General features: G+C 53.6%; 1 protein-coding gene across 2 annotated transcripts in view; it reads left to right on the top strand.

The window, feature by feature from the left end:
* Nucleotides 1-5,969: 5,969 nt before the first annotated feature.
* MLLT6 (MLLT6, PHD finger containing) overlaps nucleotides 5,970-18,002 on the top strand; it is a 45,416-nt gene continuing 33,383 nt past the window's right edge. For both annotated transcript variants that reach the window (XM_068996648.1, XM_068996649.1), the window contains exons 1-3: nucleotides 5,970-6,092; nucleotides 14,097-14,176; nucleotides 17,239-17,293. In XM_068996648.1, the coding sequence (XP_068852749.1) occupies nucleotides 5,984-6,092; nucleotides 14,097-14,176; nucleotides 17,239-17,293 (244 nt within the window). In that variant the 5' untranslated portion in view covers nucleotides 5,970-5,983. The remainder of the gene's footprint in view (nucleotides 6,093-14,096; nucleotides 14,177-17,238; nucleotides 17,294-18,002) is intronic.

Raw genomic sequence — 18,002 nt, forward strand, 5'->3', positions numbered from 1 at the left:
CAACTGATCCCGTTGAGGAGCAGAGGGATGCTCCCACCCCTGTCCCCTCCTGTCCCCTCCCCACCGGCCCCGTGGGGCTTTTGGGGGCTCAGAGCGTGTTTGGGGTTTTGTGGATTTGAGGAATCAAAGGATCCTGGAATGGTTTGGGTGGGAAGGGACCTTAAATCCCATCCAGTGCCACCCCTGCCATGGGCAGGGACACCTCCCATGGTCCCAAGGTGCTCCAAGCCCCGTCCAGACCGGCCTTGGGCACTGCCAGGGATGGAGCAGCCAAAGTTTCTCTGGGAATTCCATCCCAGCCAGGAATTCCTTCCCAATATCCCATCTGTCCCTGCCCCTCCCTCCCTTGTCCCAGTCCCTCTCCAGCTCTCCTGGAGCCCCTTTAGGACCTGGAAGGAGCTCTGAGCTCTCCCTGGAGCCTTCCCTTCTCTAGGGTGGAGAATTCAAATTTTCCCAGCCTGAACAACCATCCATGGGATGGATGGATGGATGGATGGATGGAGGGATGGATGGATGGATGGATGGATGGATGGATGGATGGATGGATGGATGGATGGATGGATGGATGGATGGATGGATGGATGGATGGAGGGATGGATGGATGGAGGGATGGATGGATGGAGGGATGGATGGATGGATGGAGGGATGGATGGATGGAGGGATGGATGGATGGAGGGATGGATGGATGGATGGAGGGATGGATGGATGGATGGATGGATGGATGGATGGATGGATGGAGGGATGGATGGATGGATGGATGGATGGATGGATGGATGGATGGATGGATCCATGGATCCATGGATCCATGGATGGAGGGATGGATGGATCCATGGATCCATGGATCCATAGATGGATGGATGGATGGATGGATCCATGGATGGAGGGATCCATGGATGGATCCATGGATGGATGGATGGATGGATGGATGGATCCATGGATCCATAGATGGATGGATGGATGGATGGATGGATGGATGGATGGATGGATTCAGGGATGGATTCAGGGACTGATGCAGATCCAGAAGTGTCCCGGGAGGTTCCCCCTGTGCCGCCTGCAGGGCAGGGCCGGGGGCGGTTCAGGCCGTGCCTCCATCCCCGCTGTCCCCGCTCCTCTCTCCCCCTTCTCCCCGCACTCCCCCCCCCCGTTTCCTGCGCCCCCGCAGCCCCGGGCCGGATGTGGGCCCGGCCCTCAGCGCTGCTCCGAGCCTGAGGCGCCGCCGATCGCTTCCTGCCTGGGCTACCGGGGCTCGCTCAGCCCCGCTGCTCCCGGCCCCGCCTGGAGCACCGAGCGGGCACCGGGCACAGAGCAGTGGGCATTGGACACCAGACACTGAGCATTGGGCAGTGGGCATTGGACACCAGACACTGAGCATTGGGCACTGGGCAGTGGACACTGGGCACCGGGCATTGGGTACTGAGCCCTGAACACCAGACACTGGGCACTGGGCAGTGGGCAGAGGGCAGTGGGCACTGAGCGCCAGGCACTGGGCACTGGGCACTGAGCACCAGGCACTGGTCACTGAGCGCCAGGCACTGGGCACTGAGCACCAGGCACTGGGCACTGAGCACCAGGCAGTGGGCACTGGTCACTGGTCACTGAGCACCAGGCACTGGGCACTGAGCACCAGGCACTGGGCACTGAGCACCAGGCAGTGGGCACTGGTCACTGGTCACTGAGCACCAGGCACTGGGCACTGAGCACCAGGCACTGGGCACTGGTCACTGAGCACCAGGCACTGGTCACTGAGCACCACGCACCAGGCACTGGGCACCAGGCACCAGGCACTGGGCACTGGGCACTGGGCACTGAGCACCATGCACTGGGCACTGGGCACTGGTCACTGAGCACCAGGCACTGGGCACTGGGCACTGAGCATCAGACACTGGGCACTGAACACCAGGCACTGGGCACTGAGCACCAGGCACTGGGCACTGGGCACTGAGCACCACGCACTGGTCACTGAGCACCAGGCACTGGGCACTGGGCACTGGGCACTGAGCACCAGGCACTGGGCACTGGGCATCAGGCACTGGACATCAGGCACTGGACATCAAGCCCCAGGCACTGGACAATGGGTAACGGGCACCGGGCACTGAGTACTGGACATCAGGTGCCGGGCACTGAGCACTGGGCATTGGGCATTGGGAAGCAAGCACTGGGCACTGGGCATCAAGCCCAGGACACTGGGCACCGGGCACTGGGCACCGGGCACTGGGCAGCTCTGCCACCAAGCCACTCCATCCTCCCCAGGGCTCCCAGGAGCACCCCCAGAGCCTTCAGACCCCGGCACTCCCTGATTTTGGGCAGAAATCCTGGGAATTGGGAGGGCTTGGGATGCCAGCTGCCACCCCTGGGTGCTGTGGCTGCAGCCCCGTGAATCCCTTCAGCTCCATGGATTCTCTGGCAGGCTGGGAAGCAGCTGGAAAAGCAATTCCATCCTTACATCCATGGGAAATTTGGGATGAAGGGAAGGGAATTCGGCCCAGTGCCAGCTGAGAGGCGGGTGAGGGATGGCGCCTTCCCCTTTCCTTCCCCTCCCCATGCCCAGCCCGGGATATTCCCAATTTTGGGAATATTCCCAGCCTTGGGAAGGGAGTTTCAGCCTGGCAGAGCTGATCCCTGCAGGTTCTTCCCTCAGGTTTTCCATCCCTGAGGAATTTTCCGAGCGAGGAGCCACGAACCGAACCCAAATTTTGAGCGGAGGTGATGCAGAGCCCCAAACTCCTCCAAGGTCACCAGAGCGGGACGTTAATAAAATTAATTCAATTAATTCAATTAATTAATTGACCCACAGCAACTGCTGGGCTTCAATCGCTGCCGAGGATTTTTTTTTAAGGTGTTAAAAATGCAGGAATGTGAAGGAAAAATCCCGAGGGGTGAAGGGAAACAGGTGCCTAAATCCCATTAAAAACAAATCTGGTTCTGATTATCCATCCCCATTCCCACCTCAGGAATCGGGGCCTGGATTTATGGAATACCCAAAGCTCTGCCGTGGAAAAAAAAAACCCCGGGAGAGCTGAAATCTCCCCAAAATTCCTTCTCTGGGAATGGTGAGATGGGAGTGGCTCCAAGCTCGTTGTGGAACCTGATCCAGATCCCAGAAATAAACTGGGAAACCTCATTCCAGCTTCCCTAAAAACCCTCTGGGTGTCTGGACATGGCGGGATCGCCACGAATTGTTCTGTGCACGGTGTAAATCATAATAAACAACCCACAATCAGGCATTCCCGAGGGGAATTATCCCAATGAATCCCTTGAAGTTGCTTCCAGAGCCAAATTTATGGGATTTTCACACCTCTCCCGTTGGGTTTTGTGGGACTGCAGCAGTTCCTTCCACAAAAGCTCTTCTTTTTTTGCAGGAAAAAGGGAATAAAGGGCGAAACCCCATAAAATCCACGGCCTGGGGGGGGATCCTTGTGATCCCAGTGGGATGGGGTAGGGAGGGAAATGGGAAGTGCCATAAATACGGGTGGATCAGGAAAATGTGGGAATTTCAGGGGGGAAAAAAGAACCCCTATAAATCAAACATCTCCCATATCCCAGCTTTTCCCAAATTTGCCCCGGGAAGCCTCCGAGCCCTTTTCCCCCAGCGCAGCCTCCCCTTCCCGCAGGGATCAGCGATGGAAATGGGAATTTAATCCCTTCAAGGTTCAAGTCCGAGAGGCTCCATGGGATGGGCGGATGTCCCACACTTTATCCCGGGACAATCCCAAACCTCCGGGATCATCCTCAGCTGACAAAGGCAACCAAAATTCCTTTTTTCTTAAAAAAAAAAAAAAAAAACCCAAAAGATAAAAGGCAGGGGAAAAAAAAGAGGGGGGAAAAGGAGGGGAAAAGTGAGTTAAGGCTGAGTGAATTCCCGCCCCCTCCAAGGATTTTAAAGGATTGGGATAAAGGGAAAACAGCGGCCCCTGGGATGAGCCAGCTCCGGGATGTAACGCTTGGCCAGGGGCGCTCAAAAAGGGTCCTAAAATTGGGATTTTTGGGGCTCAAGGAGGGGTTTGGGTTAAAAGAAATCCCAGGATGGCACAGGCCGAGATTCCAAAGGTTTCCGGGGTGAGGGAAACTGAGGAAGAGGAGGCTCAGGGATGATGGTAATGGGTATGGGGTTATTTAAGTTGGTGTGAATGGTGAAATTGTGGAATATCCGGAGCTGGGAGCATCAGCAGAGTGGTGCTGCACGGGAAAAAGCCCAAAAAATCCACAGGAACCGCGGCTGATTTGGGATTTGAGTGTTTGGGGTGGGGATAAAATAAAAATAAAAATAATAAAAATATTAAAAATATTAAAAATAATAAAAATAATAAAAATAATAAAAAAATTAAAATAATTTTTAAATAATTTTAAAATAAAAATAAAAATAATAAAAATAATAAAAATAATAAAAATAATTTAAAAATAAAAACAATAAAAATAAAAATAATAAAAATAATAAAAATAATAAAAATAATAAAAATAATAAAAATAATTTAAAAATAAAAACAATAAAAATAAAAATAATAAAAATAATAAAAATAATAAAAATAATAAAAAATAATAAAAAATAATAAAAAATAATAAAAAATAATAAAAAATAATTTAAAAAATAATAAATTCATATTCCAAATACTTCGGGATCATTTCCCTTCGCTGGTTTCCTGCGGGCGCAATCCCACACCGAAATATTCCCTGCAAAAACAGCCCCAAAAAAGTCCATTGGTGACATCTCCCACTGTTCCCGTGCCCGGTCTGGCTTCGGGCACTTCCCTTGTTCCACGAGGAGCTGGGAGCTGCTCCACGTCCCCATTCCAGAAGATTCCAGGGACAGCCCGAGCTGCAGGAATGTGGCACTTTTTGGGCCTCTTTTCTTCGATTTGATCATTCCTGCGCTGCGTGGTTGGGTTTTCCCGGGTGTGTTCCGGGTCCAAGGCAAGGGGAGCTTCCCCTGATATCCCAAAGGTCTCGTGAGGCGGATTTTGGGATCCGCAGGCGCAATCCCGAACAGAAATATTCCCTGTATTTCAGGATAATTTCTCTTCTTTCCTGCAGGTGTAATCCCATAAATAAACATCCCCAATATTTCAGGATCGTTTCTCTTCACCGGTTTCCTGCAGGCGCAATCCCATAACTAAACATCCCCAATATTTCAGGATCCTTTGCCCTGTTTTCCAGCTGATTTCCACACTCATCCTGCCGCGCACAAACCTCCAAGGCGGGGAAAGATTTTTCCTCCTTCCCAGACAACCAAACAGGTGCCAAGGGGTTAAAAAACCTTTTCCGGAGGAGTCTCGGCCACAGGACAGCCGGTGGCGCTGGCGGAGCCGGGATCAGCCAGCCGGGAATTGCGGGATAATGGGATTTGCGGAGCGGTCCCGGCTCATCCCCGCCGAGCGCTCCATGTCGGCCGCGCACCCCAGCAAGATCCCCGCTCTCCCAGCCGGGCAGAGGAGGCCGGAGGGGGGGGAAAAAAACCAACCCCCGAATCCTCGTCCTGAGGGGGCAGGAAAGGGTTAAACCAAAATTTAAAAAAATCCAATGTCACCCGCGCACAAACGCGCCCGCCCCGGCCGGGCCGCGATCCGTGAACCGCAAATTTTACCGGAGCGTGCGGGCGGCGCCGCCATGATTGTACCGGGAGGAGGGGAGGGGGGGGGGACACGGGGACCGGGACAAACGGGGGGACCGGCAGAAAGGGGGGGGGGACCTGGGTGTTCTCGGGGCCGCGGGGCCACCTCGGCCAGCCCCCGCTGGCCCCGCGCTGTCCCCCCGGTCCCCTCATCACCGCGCAGCCCCCCCCGGCCTCCTGCCGCTCGCTGTCCCCACGGTCCCCCCGCTGTCCCCCCTCCCGGCCCCGCCCGGCCGCGGGGCTCGGACACGCCGCGAGAGGCGGGGAGGGGGCAGCGCGGAGGAGGAGGAGGAGGAGGAGGAGGAGGAGAAGAGGAGGAGGAGAAGAGGAGGAGGAGGAGCAGCGGGAGGCGGGGGGGCAGGAAACCCTCATGGAAGTATGAAGGAGATGGTGGGAGGCTGCTGTGTGTGTTCCGACGAGCGCGGCTGGGCGGAGAACCCGCTCGTCTACTGCGACGGCCACGGCTGCAATGTGGCCGTGCACCAAGGTGAGCTCGCCACGGGTTCCCCCCCCCCCCTTCACCCCGAGCCCCTCCCCGAGCCCCCCGAAAGCCCCGCCGGGCCCCCCGGGATGGGGCGGGGTGAGGATGGGGGCGGCGGCGGGGGGGGCCCCGCTTTGTTTTAGCGCTATTGTTCCGAATAACGGTGTCGCCGCCGGGGCTGGCGCGGCCGGGGAGTGGGGGGGGGGGGGGACACGGCGGGGACACGGCGGAGGCGGAGCTGGGCAGCAGCGGAGCCCCCCCCCCCCCCCGGGGGTCGGGAGCGGGGTGGTTTCTCCGGTGCCCCCCCGGTTTAGCGGGGAGCGAAGTGGGGGGGGGCAGAGCCGCTGCCGCCCTCACCGCGGGCCGGGGGTGTCGGTGGGGCCGCGGGGAAGCCCCGGAGGGGGCGGCGGGGCCCGGAGCTGCCTCCTGAAAGGGGAGGGAGGGAGGAAGGCAGCCCTCCTCCTCCTCCTCTCCTCCTCCTCCTTCTCCTCCTCCTCCTCCTCTCCTCCTCCTCCCGCTGCTCCCGGCGACACGGGCGATTTGCATTTTAAATGACTCGAGCCCGCCCCTCGCACACGGTAGCGGGCCCGCAAAGTTTGTCCTCGGTTCCGTGAACAAATAAAATCCGCATTAAAATCGGTATTGGCGGCGCCGTTCCGAGGCGGCGGAGAGGCGGCGGTGCCGGCTCGGTTTGTTTGGGGTAACGCCGAGGGTTCCGGGCTCCTCGGGCCGCTCTGTTTTCCCGGCTGTTGTTATCCCATCCCTCTCCCGGCGCATCTCCGGCCTCTTCCTGCTCCTCTCTCCATCCATTCCCGGTGCTCGCTCCCGGCTCCGGCTGCCCGTGGGCTCGGCTCCGGCCCTGTCCTTGATCTAGCTCTGTCCCTGTCCGTGTGTCCGGCTCTGTCCGTGTGTCCCGCTCTGTCCGTGTGTCCGGCTGTGTCCGTGTGTCCGGCTCTGTCCGTGTGTCCGCCTCTGTCCCTGTCCATGGGTCCGGCTCTGTGCCTGTGCCCAGCTCTGTCCATGGGTCTGGCTCTGTCCTGGGTGTGTGTCCAGGTCTGTCCGTGTGTCCAGCCCTGTCCGTGTGTCCAGCCCTGTCTGTGTGTCCAGCCCTGTCCGTGTGTCCAGCCCTGTCCGTGGCCGTGTGTCCAGCCCTGTCTGTGTGTCCAGCCCTGTCTGTGTGTCCAGCCCTGTCCATGTGTCCAGCCCTGTGTGTCCAGCCCTGTCCATGGCCATGTGTCCGGCTCTGTTCCTGTCCCTGTGTCCAGCCCTGTCTGTGTGTCCAGCCCTGTCCGTGACTGTGTGTCCGGCTCTGTCCGTGTGTCCAGCCCTGTCTGGGTGTCCAGCCCTGTCCATGGCCATGTGTCTGGCTCTCTCCGTGTGTCCGGCTCTGTCCCTGTGTCCAGCCCTGTTCGTGGCCATGTGTCCGGCTCTGTCCCTGTGTCCAGCCCTGTCCCTGTCTCTGTGTCTGGCTCTGTCCATGTGTCCAGCTCTGTCCCTGTGTCTGGCTCTGTCCGTGTGTCCAGCCCTGTCTGTGTGTCCAGCCCTGTCCCTGTCCCTGTGTCTGGCCCTGTCCGTGTGTCCAGCTCTGTCCGTGTGTCCAGCCCTGTCCGTGTGTCCAGCCCTGTCCATGGCCATGTGTCTGGCTCTGTCCCTCTGTCCGTGTGTCCAGCTCTGTCCGTGTGTCCAGCCCTGTCCGTGTGTCCAGCCCTGTCCGTGGCCATGTGTCCGGCTCTGTCCCTGTGTCTGGCTCTGTCCGTGTGTCCAGCCCTGTCCGTGTGTCCAGCCCTGTCCGTGTGTCCAGCCCTGTCCGCAGCCGCTCTCAGGCGCAGGGATCAGGGCCGGACCTTGGGCTCCTTTAGCTGTCCCTGTTTTTGGGGTGTCCGTGCTCAGCAGCCCCAGCCGGTGACTGAGGGGACACAAACGGGGCCGTGACGCTCTCGGGGGGGTTCTCTCACCCCGAGGTGTTTGGGGTCAGCTGTTGTGGGGTCAGGGAATGGTTTGGGTGGGAAGGGACCTCAGATCCCATCCAGTGCCACCCTTGCCATGGGCAGGGACACCTCCCTCTATCCCAGGGTGCTCCAAGCCTGGCCTGGGACAATTCCAGGGACGGAGCAGCCACAGCTTCTCTGGGAAACCAAAACCCCCTCTCAGTTCCAGCCCTTGGGGTGCCCCCAGCTGACCCCGCAGGACCGGGGTCTCTCTGTAAAAAAATCTTCTTTCTATTTTAATTTTGCTGCTCTTCCGTTCTTCCCGTCGCTCACCAAACCCCATCCCAGAGAACATTTCACCCACCCCCCTCTATTTTTATTTTTTGGAGGGAGATCGAGGCTTTTGGCATCGTTCTGCCCGCTCCCAAAATGAACGTGAACAGCTTCGTGTGGCGGCAAGAACAGTCCCAGAGGGGCGGGAACACTTTTGGGTTTTCAAGAACAGTTTCAGAGGGTCAGGAAGAGATCCAGAGGTGCTAGAACAGGTTCAGAGGGGCAGGAACAATTCCAGAGGAGCAGGAACAGTTCCAGAGGGGTGGGAACAATTCGAGAAGGGCAGGAACAATTTTTAAGGGGCAGGAACAATTTTTAAGGGTCAGGAACAGTTTCAAATATTCAGAAACAATTCCAGAGGAGCAGGAACAGTTCCAGAGGGGCGGGAACAGTTCCAGAGGGGCGGGAACAATTCCAGAGGGGCAGGAACAATTTTTAAGGGGCAGGAACAATTTTTAAGGGTCGGGAACAGTTTCAAATATTCAAAAACAGTTCCAGAGGTGCAGGAACAGTTTCAGGGCGCTCGGGAACAGTTCCAGAGGGGTGGGAACAGTTTTTAGGGTCAGGAACAGTTTTTAAGGGTCAGGAACAGTTTCAGGAGGCTTGGGAACAGTTCCAGAGGGGTGGGAACAGTTTTTAGGGTCAGGAACAATTCCAGAGGGGCAGGAACAATTTTTAAGGGGCAGGAACAATTTTTAAGGGTCGGGAACAGTTTCAAATATTCAAGAACACTTCCAGAGGTGCAGGAAGAATTTCAAAGGGTCAGGAACAGTTTCTAAAGGCCAAGAAGAATTCCAGGAGGCGCAGGAACAGTTCCAGAGGGGTGGGAGCAGTTTGAGAAGTGCAGGAAGGATTTTTAAGGGTCGGGAACAGTTTCAGATTTTCAAGAACAGTTTCAAAGGGTCAGGAAGAGTTTCAGGAGGGGCAGGAACAGTTTTTAGGGTCAGGAATAGTTTGAGAGGCTTAAGAACAGTTTCAAATATTCAAGAACAGTTTCTGAGAGTCTGGAGCAGTTCCAGAGGTGCAGGAACAGTTTTGGGGGGGTGAGGAACAGTTCCAGAGGGGCGGGAACAGTTTTTAAGGGTCAGGAACAGTTTCAGGGGGATGGGAACAGTTTTTAAGGGTCAGGAACAGTTCCAGAGGTGCGGGAACAGTTTTTAGGGTCGGGAACAGTTTTTAGGGTCAGGAACAGTTCCAGAAGGGCGGGAACAGTTCCAGAGTGGTGGGAACAGTTCCAGAGTGGTGGGAACAGTTTTTAGGGTCAGGAACAGTTTCAGGGGGGGTCGGGAACAGTTTTTAAGGGTCAGGAACAGTTTTTAAGGGTCAGGAACAGTTCCAGAAGGGCGGGAACAGTTCCAGAGTGGTGGGAACAGTTTTTAGGGTCAGGAACAGTTTCAGGGGGTCGGGAACAGTTTTTAGGGTCAGGAACAGTTCCAGAGGTGTGGGAACCGTTTTTAAGCACCAGGAACAGTTTCAGGGGGGTCAGGAACAGTTCCAGAAGGGCGGGAACAGTTTTTTAGGGTCAGGAACAGTTTTTTAGGGTCAGGAACAGTTCCAGATTTTCAAGAACAGTTTCAGGGGGTCAGGAAGAGTTTCAAAGGGTCAGGAACAATTTCAAGGGCTCAGGAAGAGTTTCAACTCTTCAAGAACAGTCCCAGAGGGTCAGGAACAGCTTGGGATTTTTCAAGAACAGTTTCAGAGGGGCAGGAAGGGTTGCAGAGGTGAAGGAAGAGCTCCAGAGGGTCAGGAACAGACTCTGGGACTCGTCTGAGGCTCGGTTTGGGTGTGTGGGAAGCCCGGGAGTCTGTTTGGGGTTTTTTCGGAGCCCTCCAGGATGTGGTGATTCCCCGGCCCCACCCTGGGTGTTCCTCACGCCCCTTTTGGAGCCCGGCCCGGCCCCTGTGGGTTTGGAGAGGTTTTTCTTTCTGAAACAGCACAAACCCCATAAAGGAACCCTCGGGGCTCATCCCGGGCAATCCCACAGGGGTTTGGGGTTGCCTGGATCGCCAAAACCCCCCGAGTTACCTTGGGAATGGTCGCGCAGCTCGAGGGAGGGCTCTGGGCTTTTAAAAAGAATCTGTGGCTGCATTTTAGGGCTGGTTCTTAAAGGAAAAAAAAAACCAACCCAAAATGTCAACAAAACCACTGCGTGGGAAATGGAGGCTCCAGTAAGGGCTTAAGGACGTGCATAAATTGTATTTTCTGCTCATTTTCTGCGCTTTTTTTCTTGGTTTTGGGGGTTCCCCCCCCCGCCTTTGGAGCACAATTTTTCCAGTAAAAACAAAAAAATCCAAGATGTTGACAAAACCATCAGGCGGGGAATGAGGGCTCCGATAAGGGGTTACGGACATTCCTAAATTGTATTTCCTGCTCATACTCCGCATTTCCCCCCTTAATTTTGGGGTTTCCCCCCCCGTTTTGGAGCACAAATTTTCCAGTAAAATAAATCCAAGATATTCACGGAGCCATCTGACGGGGAATGAGGGCTCGAATAACGGAGTGAAATTGTATTTTCCGCCCACATTCCGCATTTTTTTCCCCTTGTTTTCCTCCCTGTTTTCCCCTGGCAGCAGCGCCCCGCTGGCTCCAGCTGAGCGCTCGTTCTTGGCCCTCAGCCCGGGGCTAAAGATGGACCCGGGGCTTCCAGGGAGTTCGTGTTTCCCTGGTTTCCCTGGTTATTTCCTGGTTTTTCCCTGGTTTTCCTGGGTTTTCCCCTGATTTTCCTGGATTTCCCCCCGTTTTTCCTGGGTTTTCCCCTGATTTTCCTGGGTTTGCCCCCGATTTTCCTGGATTTCCCCCTGATTTTCCTGGATTTCCCCCCGTTTTTCCTGGATTTCCCCCCATTTGTCCTGGGTTTTTCACTGATTTTCCTGGATTTCCCCCCGTTTTTCCTGGGTTTTCCCCTGATTTTCCTGGATTTCCCCCCGTTTTTCCTGGATTTCCCCCCGATTTTCCTGGGTTTCCCCCCGTTTTTCCTGGGTTTTCCCCTGATTTTCCTGGATTTCCCCCCGTTTTTCCTGGTTTTCCCCTGATTTTCCTGGATTTCCCCCCGTTTTTCCTGGATTTCCCCCCGTTTTTCCTGGGTTTTCCCCTGATTTTCCTGGATTTCCCCCTGATTTTCCTGGATTTCCCCCCATTTGTCCTGGGTTTTTCACTGATTTTCCTGGATTTCCCCCCGTTTTTCCTGGATTTCCCCCCGTTTTTCCTGGGTTTTCCCCTGATTTTCCTGGGTTTTCCCCTGATTTTCCTGGATTTCCCCCCGTTTTTCCTGGGTTTTCCCCTGATTTTCCTGGATTTCCCCCGGTTTTTCCTGGGTTTTCCCCTGATTTTCCTGGATTTCCCCCCGTTTTTCCTGGATTTCCCCTGATTTTCCTGGATTTCCCCCCGATTTTCCTGGGTTTCCCCCCGATTTTCCTGGATTTCCCCCCGTTTTTCCTGTTTTTTCCCCTGATTTTCCTGGATTTCCCCCCGTTTTTCCTGGATTTCCCCGTTTTTTCTGGTTTTCCACTGATTTTTCTGGGTTTTCCCCCGTTTTCCCCCTGTTTTTCTCCCTGTTTATTTCCTGTTTTTTCCCCTGTTTTCCCCCCTGTTTATACCCTGTTTTCCCTGGTTTTGCCCCCCTTTTCCCCTGTTTTTTTACCTGTTTTCCTCGTTTTTCCTGGTTTCCCCCTGTTTTTCTCCCTTTTTTTTCCTCTGTTTATTTCCTGTTTTTTTCCCTGTTTCCCCCCCTGTTTATTCCCTGTTTTTTCCCCCTGTTTTCCTTGGTTTTTTCCCTGTTTTCCCTGGTTTTTCCCTGTTTTCCCCCCTGTTTATTCCCTGTTTATTTCCTATTTTTTTTCCCCCCTGTTTTCCCTGTTTTTTTCCCTGTTTTCCCTGGTTTTTACCTGTTTTCCCCCCGTTTATTCCCTGTTTATTTCTTGTTTTTTCCCCTTGTTTTCCCTGTTTCCCCCCCTGTTTATTCCCTGTTTTCCCTGGTTTTTACCTGTTTTTCCCCCTGTTTATTCCCTGGTTTCCCCCCCGTTTTCCCTGTTTTTTTCCCTTTTTTCCCTGGTTTTCCCGTTTTTCTCCCTGTTTTTTCTGTTTATTTCCTGTTTTTTCCCCTGTTTCCCCCCGGTTTATTCCCTGTTTATTCCCTGTTTTTTCCCCCTGTTTCCCCCCCTGTTTATTCCCTGTTTTTCCCCCTGTTTTCCCTGTTTTTTTCCCCTGTTTTTCCTGTTTCCCCCCCTCTTTTCCTCCCTCTTTTTCCCCGTTTTCCCTGTTTTTTTCCCCTGTTTTTCCTGTTTCCCCCCCTCTTTTCCTCCCTCTTTTTCCCCCTGTTTTCCCTGGTTTTTTCCCCTGTTTCCCCTGTTTCCCCCCCTCTTTTCCTCCCTCTTTTTCCCCCTGTTTTCCCTGTTTATTTCCTGGTTCCGCCCCCCATGCTTTCCCTGGTTTTTTTCCCAATTTTCCCTGTTCTCTTCCCGGTTTTCCCTGGCTCGGCCGTTCCCCCGCGCTCCTTTTCCCGGCCGAGGGGGGAATGCCGGACACGGGAAGGATTCGGGGAATCCTCCGCGGGTTCCTCCCCCAGGGAACATCCCAGGATCGCTTCCAGCGGGAGATTCCCTTTGTCCCGCCCCAAACGCCTGGAACGGCCGGGATTCCATCCCGGTTCCTGCTTGGAGGTGGAATGAAGGAGGGATAATTCGGTTTTTCCCGAGAAAATCCCAAATTCCCACCTGGGAGGCCAAGCTTGGAATTTTAGCGTTGCCTTGGCTGCCCTAAATCTAATTTTGGGGTGGGAAACGCTTCCTTTGGGACTCTGGGGTGTCGGGAGGGGGAATTCCACCAAAAAAAATGGGAAAATTCTTCAGGAAACAGAGCGGGAGCTGCAGGGAGAGGTCCTGGGAGCACCAGGGCTGGATAAAACCAGCAGGATTTTTGGGAATATCAGCTGGAAAATTGAGTTGAAGCAGATCACGTTCCCAGGAGGAATTCTAAAAATCCTGGAATTGCATTGGATGCTCCTTGTGGGGCCCATCCAGCTCGGGATATTCCATGATTCCAGGAATTCCCTGGTGCTGGAAGTGCTGAAATGCTGCTGGGTGTGATGGGCAGGAAAAATGGGAATTTTGGGTGGTGCCTGTCGGGATTCTCCCTGGTGCCAATTAGGATTTTAATCCCAGTTATGTTTTAGGGGTTCCATGTTATCCATGAAATTCTCAGATCACTTGGAGGGGTGAGAGGTGGGGAATTCCAAGCACAGGCACAATTCCCGTTTTCATGGAGTTTTCATGGAATTTTGGGATGGAGGTTTCTTTGGGGATGGAGGGATTTTTGGGATGGAGAGTTTTATGGGATGGAGGTGGTTTTGGGATGGAAGGTTGGGGTTTTTTTTTGGGAAGGAAGGGTTTTTTTGAATGGAGGTTTTTTTGGGATGGAGGTTTTTTTGGGATGGGGAGTTTTTGGGATGGAGGAATTTTTCATCCTGGGCGTGGAATTGAACAAAGGAATCCCTGGAGCTCCTGGGAGAGGCTGAACTGGTTTTGCTGGGAGTGGAGATGGGAAAAGGGAATAAAAAAATATCGTGGATGTAATTTTTTTGTTTTGGAATCATGGAATGCTTGGGATTGGAAGGCACCTTAAAGCTCACCCAGCTCCTCCATGAACAGGGAATTTTCCAGGCTGCTCCAAATGTTTATAAATCCCTGAGAAATTTAAAAAAAAAATCAATTTAAAGATGGTCGAATGCAGGTTTTTTGTCTTTTCTTCCCAGCTTGCTATGGGATTGTCCAGGTTCCCACCGGCCCCTGGTTCTGCCGGAAATGCGAATCCCAGGAAAGAGCCGCCCGGGTGGTGAGTATGGAATCGGGTTATCCCATACTTTTGGGTTTAAAGGTCTCAATCTTCCCAAAAAAAGTGATTTCTCCTCAAAAGGCGTTTTCCCTGCTCATTTCCTCAGGAAGTTTCGGAGAGGGGGAAAATTGGGATCAGCTGAGATGATGTTGAGCTGTCAGAGTCGCAGGATTGCCGTTGGTTTTTGTGGAGTTTTTGGGGTTGGAAAGGGCATTTAAGACCATTTATGGATTTTTAAGACCATCCTAAATCCTCTGAGTTCCTCACGTGGAGCATCCCACATTCTCCTGAGCTGGAAAAGAGCGGAGGAAGGGACAGGGAAGGGATCGGATCAGGGCTCGGGGTCACAGAGCTCTTCCCAAACGTTCCCGAGGAAACCTGGAGGATTTCCCGGTGAGGCAGGAGAGCGGGAAGAGCTGGGCTAGGCCGGGTTTGGGGACTAAGCAAGGCCGGGTCTGGGGACTAAGCAAGACTGAGTTTGGGGACTACGCAAGGCTGGGTTTGGGGACTAAGCAAGGCCGGGTTTGGGGACTCAGCAAGGCCGGGTTTGAGTTCTAAGCAAGGCCGGGTTTGGGGACACAGCAAGGCCGGGTTTGGGGACTAAGCAAGACTGAGTTTGGGGACTACGCAAGGCTGGGTTTGGGGACTCATCAAGGCTGGATTTGGGGACTAAGCAAGGCCAGGTTTGGGGACTCAGCAAGGCCGGGTTTGGAGACTAAGCAAGGCCAGGTTTGGGGACTCAGCAAGGCCGGGTTTGGGGACTCAGCAAGGCCAGGTTTGGGGACTCATCAAGGCCAGGTTTGGGGACTAAGCAAGGCTGGGTTTGGGGACTCAGCAGGGCCAGGTTTGGGGACTAAGCAAGACCAGGTTTGGGGACTAAGCAAGACTGGGTTTGGGGACTCAGCAAGGCCGGGTTTGGGGACTCAGCAAGGCCGGGTTTGAGTTCTCAGCAAGGCCGGGTTTGGAGACTAAGCAAGGCCAGGTTTGGGGACTCAGCAAGGCCGGGTTTGGGGACTCAGCAAGGCCAGGTTTGGGGACTCATCAAGGCCAGGTTTGGGGACTAAGCAAGGCTGGGTTTGGGGACTCAGCAGGGCCAGGTTTGGGGACTAAGCAAGACCAGGTTTGGGGACTAAGCAAGACTGGGTTTGGGGACTCAGCAAGGCCGGGTTTGGGGACTCAGCAAGGCCGGGTTTGAGTTCTCAGCAAGGCCGGGTTTGGAGACTAAGCATGGCCGGGTTTGGGGACTAAGCAAGGCCAGGTCTGGGGCCTAAGCAAAGTTGGGTTTGGGGACTCAGCAGGGCCAGGTTTGGGGACTCAGCAGGGCCAGGTTTGGGGACTCAGCAAAGCCGGGTTTGGGCACTAAGCAAGGCTGGGTTTGGGGACTAAGCAAGGCTGGGTTTATTCTGAGCTCCAGCCCTTATCAGATCCAGCCCTTATCAGACCCAGCCCTTATCAGATCTGGCTTCTCCCACAGCTGCCGATCCCGAGGATCTTTAAGGGTTTAACTGTGCCGGGATTTCCGCTTTTCATCCCAAAATCACGGAATGGGCTGGCTGGGAAGGGGCCATAAAGCTCATCCCATTCCACCCCGGCCCAAAGCAGGGATTCCCCTAAAACCCAGTTGTTCCAAACCCTGGAATTTGGTAATTCCAAGGATGAGGCAGCCACGGCTTCTCCAGGCAGCCAAAATCTGGGATAAATCTGGGATGGATTCGTTAAAGGGTTTTCATGGAGTTTTCATGGGATTTTCATGGGATTTTCATGGGATTTTCTTGGGGTTTTCAAGGAGTTTTCATGGAGTTTCCGTTGGGTTTCCATGGCGTTTCCATTGGGTTTCCACTGGGTTTTCATGGAGTTTTCATGGAGTTTCCATTGGGTTTTCATGGAGTTTCCATTGGATTTTCATGGAGTTTCCATTGGGTTTCCATGGAGTTTCCATTGGGTTTCCATGGAGTTTCCATTGGATTTTCATGGAGTTTCCATTGGATTTTCGTGGAGTTTTTATGGAGTTTCCACTGGATTTTCATGGACTTTCAGGGAAAACGAGGCAGATTTTACCCCCAATCCCTGATTTTTCAATTCCAGCTCCTGGAATTGCCCAGAGCCGTGTTTGACCCAACCTGGGACAGCAGAAATTGTCCCCGGATGAGCTTTAAGATCCTTCCAACCCCAACCATTCCACGATTCCTCGGTGGCCGAGGGGTTTGGCTCAGTTATTTGGGATTTTTTTGGGATCCCCTTTCCATTCCCACTCCCCAGTCCCACCTCCCCCCCTCATCCCCGGCCACCTCAGCTCAAAACCTTCAGAAGCAACGCTTTCCCCCCCCCCCCCAAAAACCCAATTTTTGTTCAGGCTGGGTTTATTTTTACCAACTCACACCTTCCTATAAAGGAAGAGACAAAAACCTCCCGAGGTTTGGGGCCTTTTTCAAATTCAAACCCTCCCTCCCCCCCCCCCCCAAAAAAAAAAAAGGCGCGGGGAAATTTCTCTGAGGTGACAGCACCAAGATTTTTGGGGCAGCTCAGTTTTAGGGGTGTGGAAACACCCCAAAACCTGATCTCACACGCTCTCATAGTGGATTTGGGGTGACACCAAACCCAACCACGACCCTACAGCCAAAATTCACCCCCCGGGGCTGTCACAAGACTGGAAAAAACCCATCACGAGAGGCAGCGAGAGGAGGAAGGGAAGCGGCAGAGAGAGATAAAAACTCCTTTTTCTTCGCCCTCCGCTCTCTGAGTCACCGCTTTCAGTTTTACTCCTCAACCACAGCCCCTAAAACCGGTCCTAAAAAAAACCCCAAAAGCAAAAGCTTTGCCCCCGGGGTTTTAAATCCCTCCCTTCAGGGCTTTTTGGAGGCATTTTTTTCCCCCTAAAACCACCTCAGCCCTCGTCCCTCTGCCCTTCGACTTTTGGGGTCGAATCATCGATTTTCTGGTCCTAAAACGGGAATGAAATGGATGGAGTTTGAATTTTATCGATGAAATTTGAATTTTATCGATGAAATTTGAATTTTGTCGATGAAATCTGATGAAATTTGGTGTTTTCCCCTTCGTTTCAGAGGTGTGAGCTGTGCCCCCACAAGGATGGAGCCCTGAAACGCACGGACAACGGGGGTGAGTAGCTCCGAACCGGGATATTCCCACCTGGAAAAATCCGGGAGGCTCCAAAAGGAATTCAACGCTCCACGTTTTTTTCCCCCCAAAAAATTCACTTTTTGGAGCCTCCATGGAAAGGAATCTTTTCCCTGCTGAGCTTGGGTTGGAGTCAAAACGAGCCCAAAAAAATGGGATTTTGGGGTTTTGATCTGACAGGAATCGTTCCTGACCTGTGGGATTGCAGTGGGATCCAGGCCCCATCCCGGAGGTTTTTCCATGCGGGATTTTCCTGTGGATTTTTGCCGGGAATCCTCTGGGTTTCCATGGATCAGAGCTCTTGGCTCTATAAATAAACTTCATTTTTTCCCAAAACCTCATTTTTTTAGGAAGGTTTCTGCCATGGAGACAGTGGGATTAGGTGAGGAGGTCTTTGTCCTGAGAAATCCCAGATTTTGGGAATTCCAAGGATTTACAGGGCTGGATAAATCTGTAATCCTGGAGTTTCCATTGGGTTTTCATGGGGTTTTCATGGAGTTTCTGTTAGGTTTTCATGGGGTTTCCATTGGGTTTTCATGGGGTTTCCATGGGGTTTTCATGGAGTATCTGTTAGGTTCCCATTGGGTTTCCGTGGGGTTTCCATTGGGTTTCCGTAGGGTTTCCATTGGGTTTCCATTGGGTTTCCATTGGGTTTCCATGGGGTTTTCGTGGCGTTTCCATGGGGTTTCCA

Source organism: Aphelocoma coerulescens, chromosome 27 (assembly GCF_041296385.1).
Source record: "Aphelocoma coerulescens isolate FSJ_1873_10779 chromosome 27, UR_Acoe_1.0, whole genome shotgun sequence".
NCBI lineage: Eukaryota > Metazoa > Chordata > Aves > Passeriformes > Corvidae > Aphelocoma > Aphelocoma coerulescens.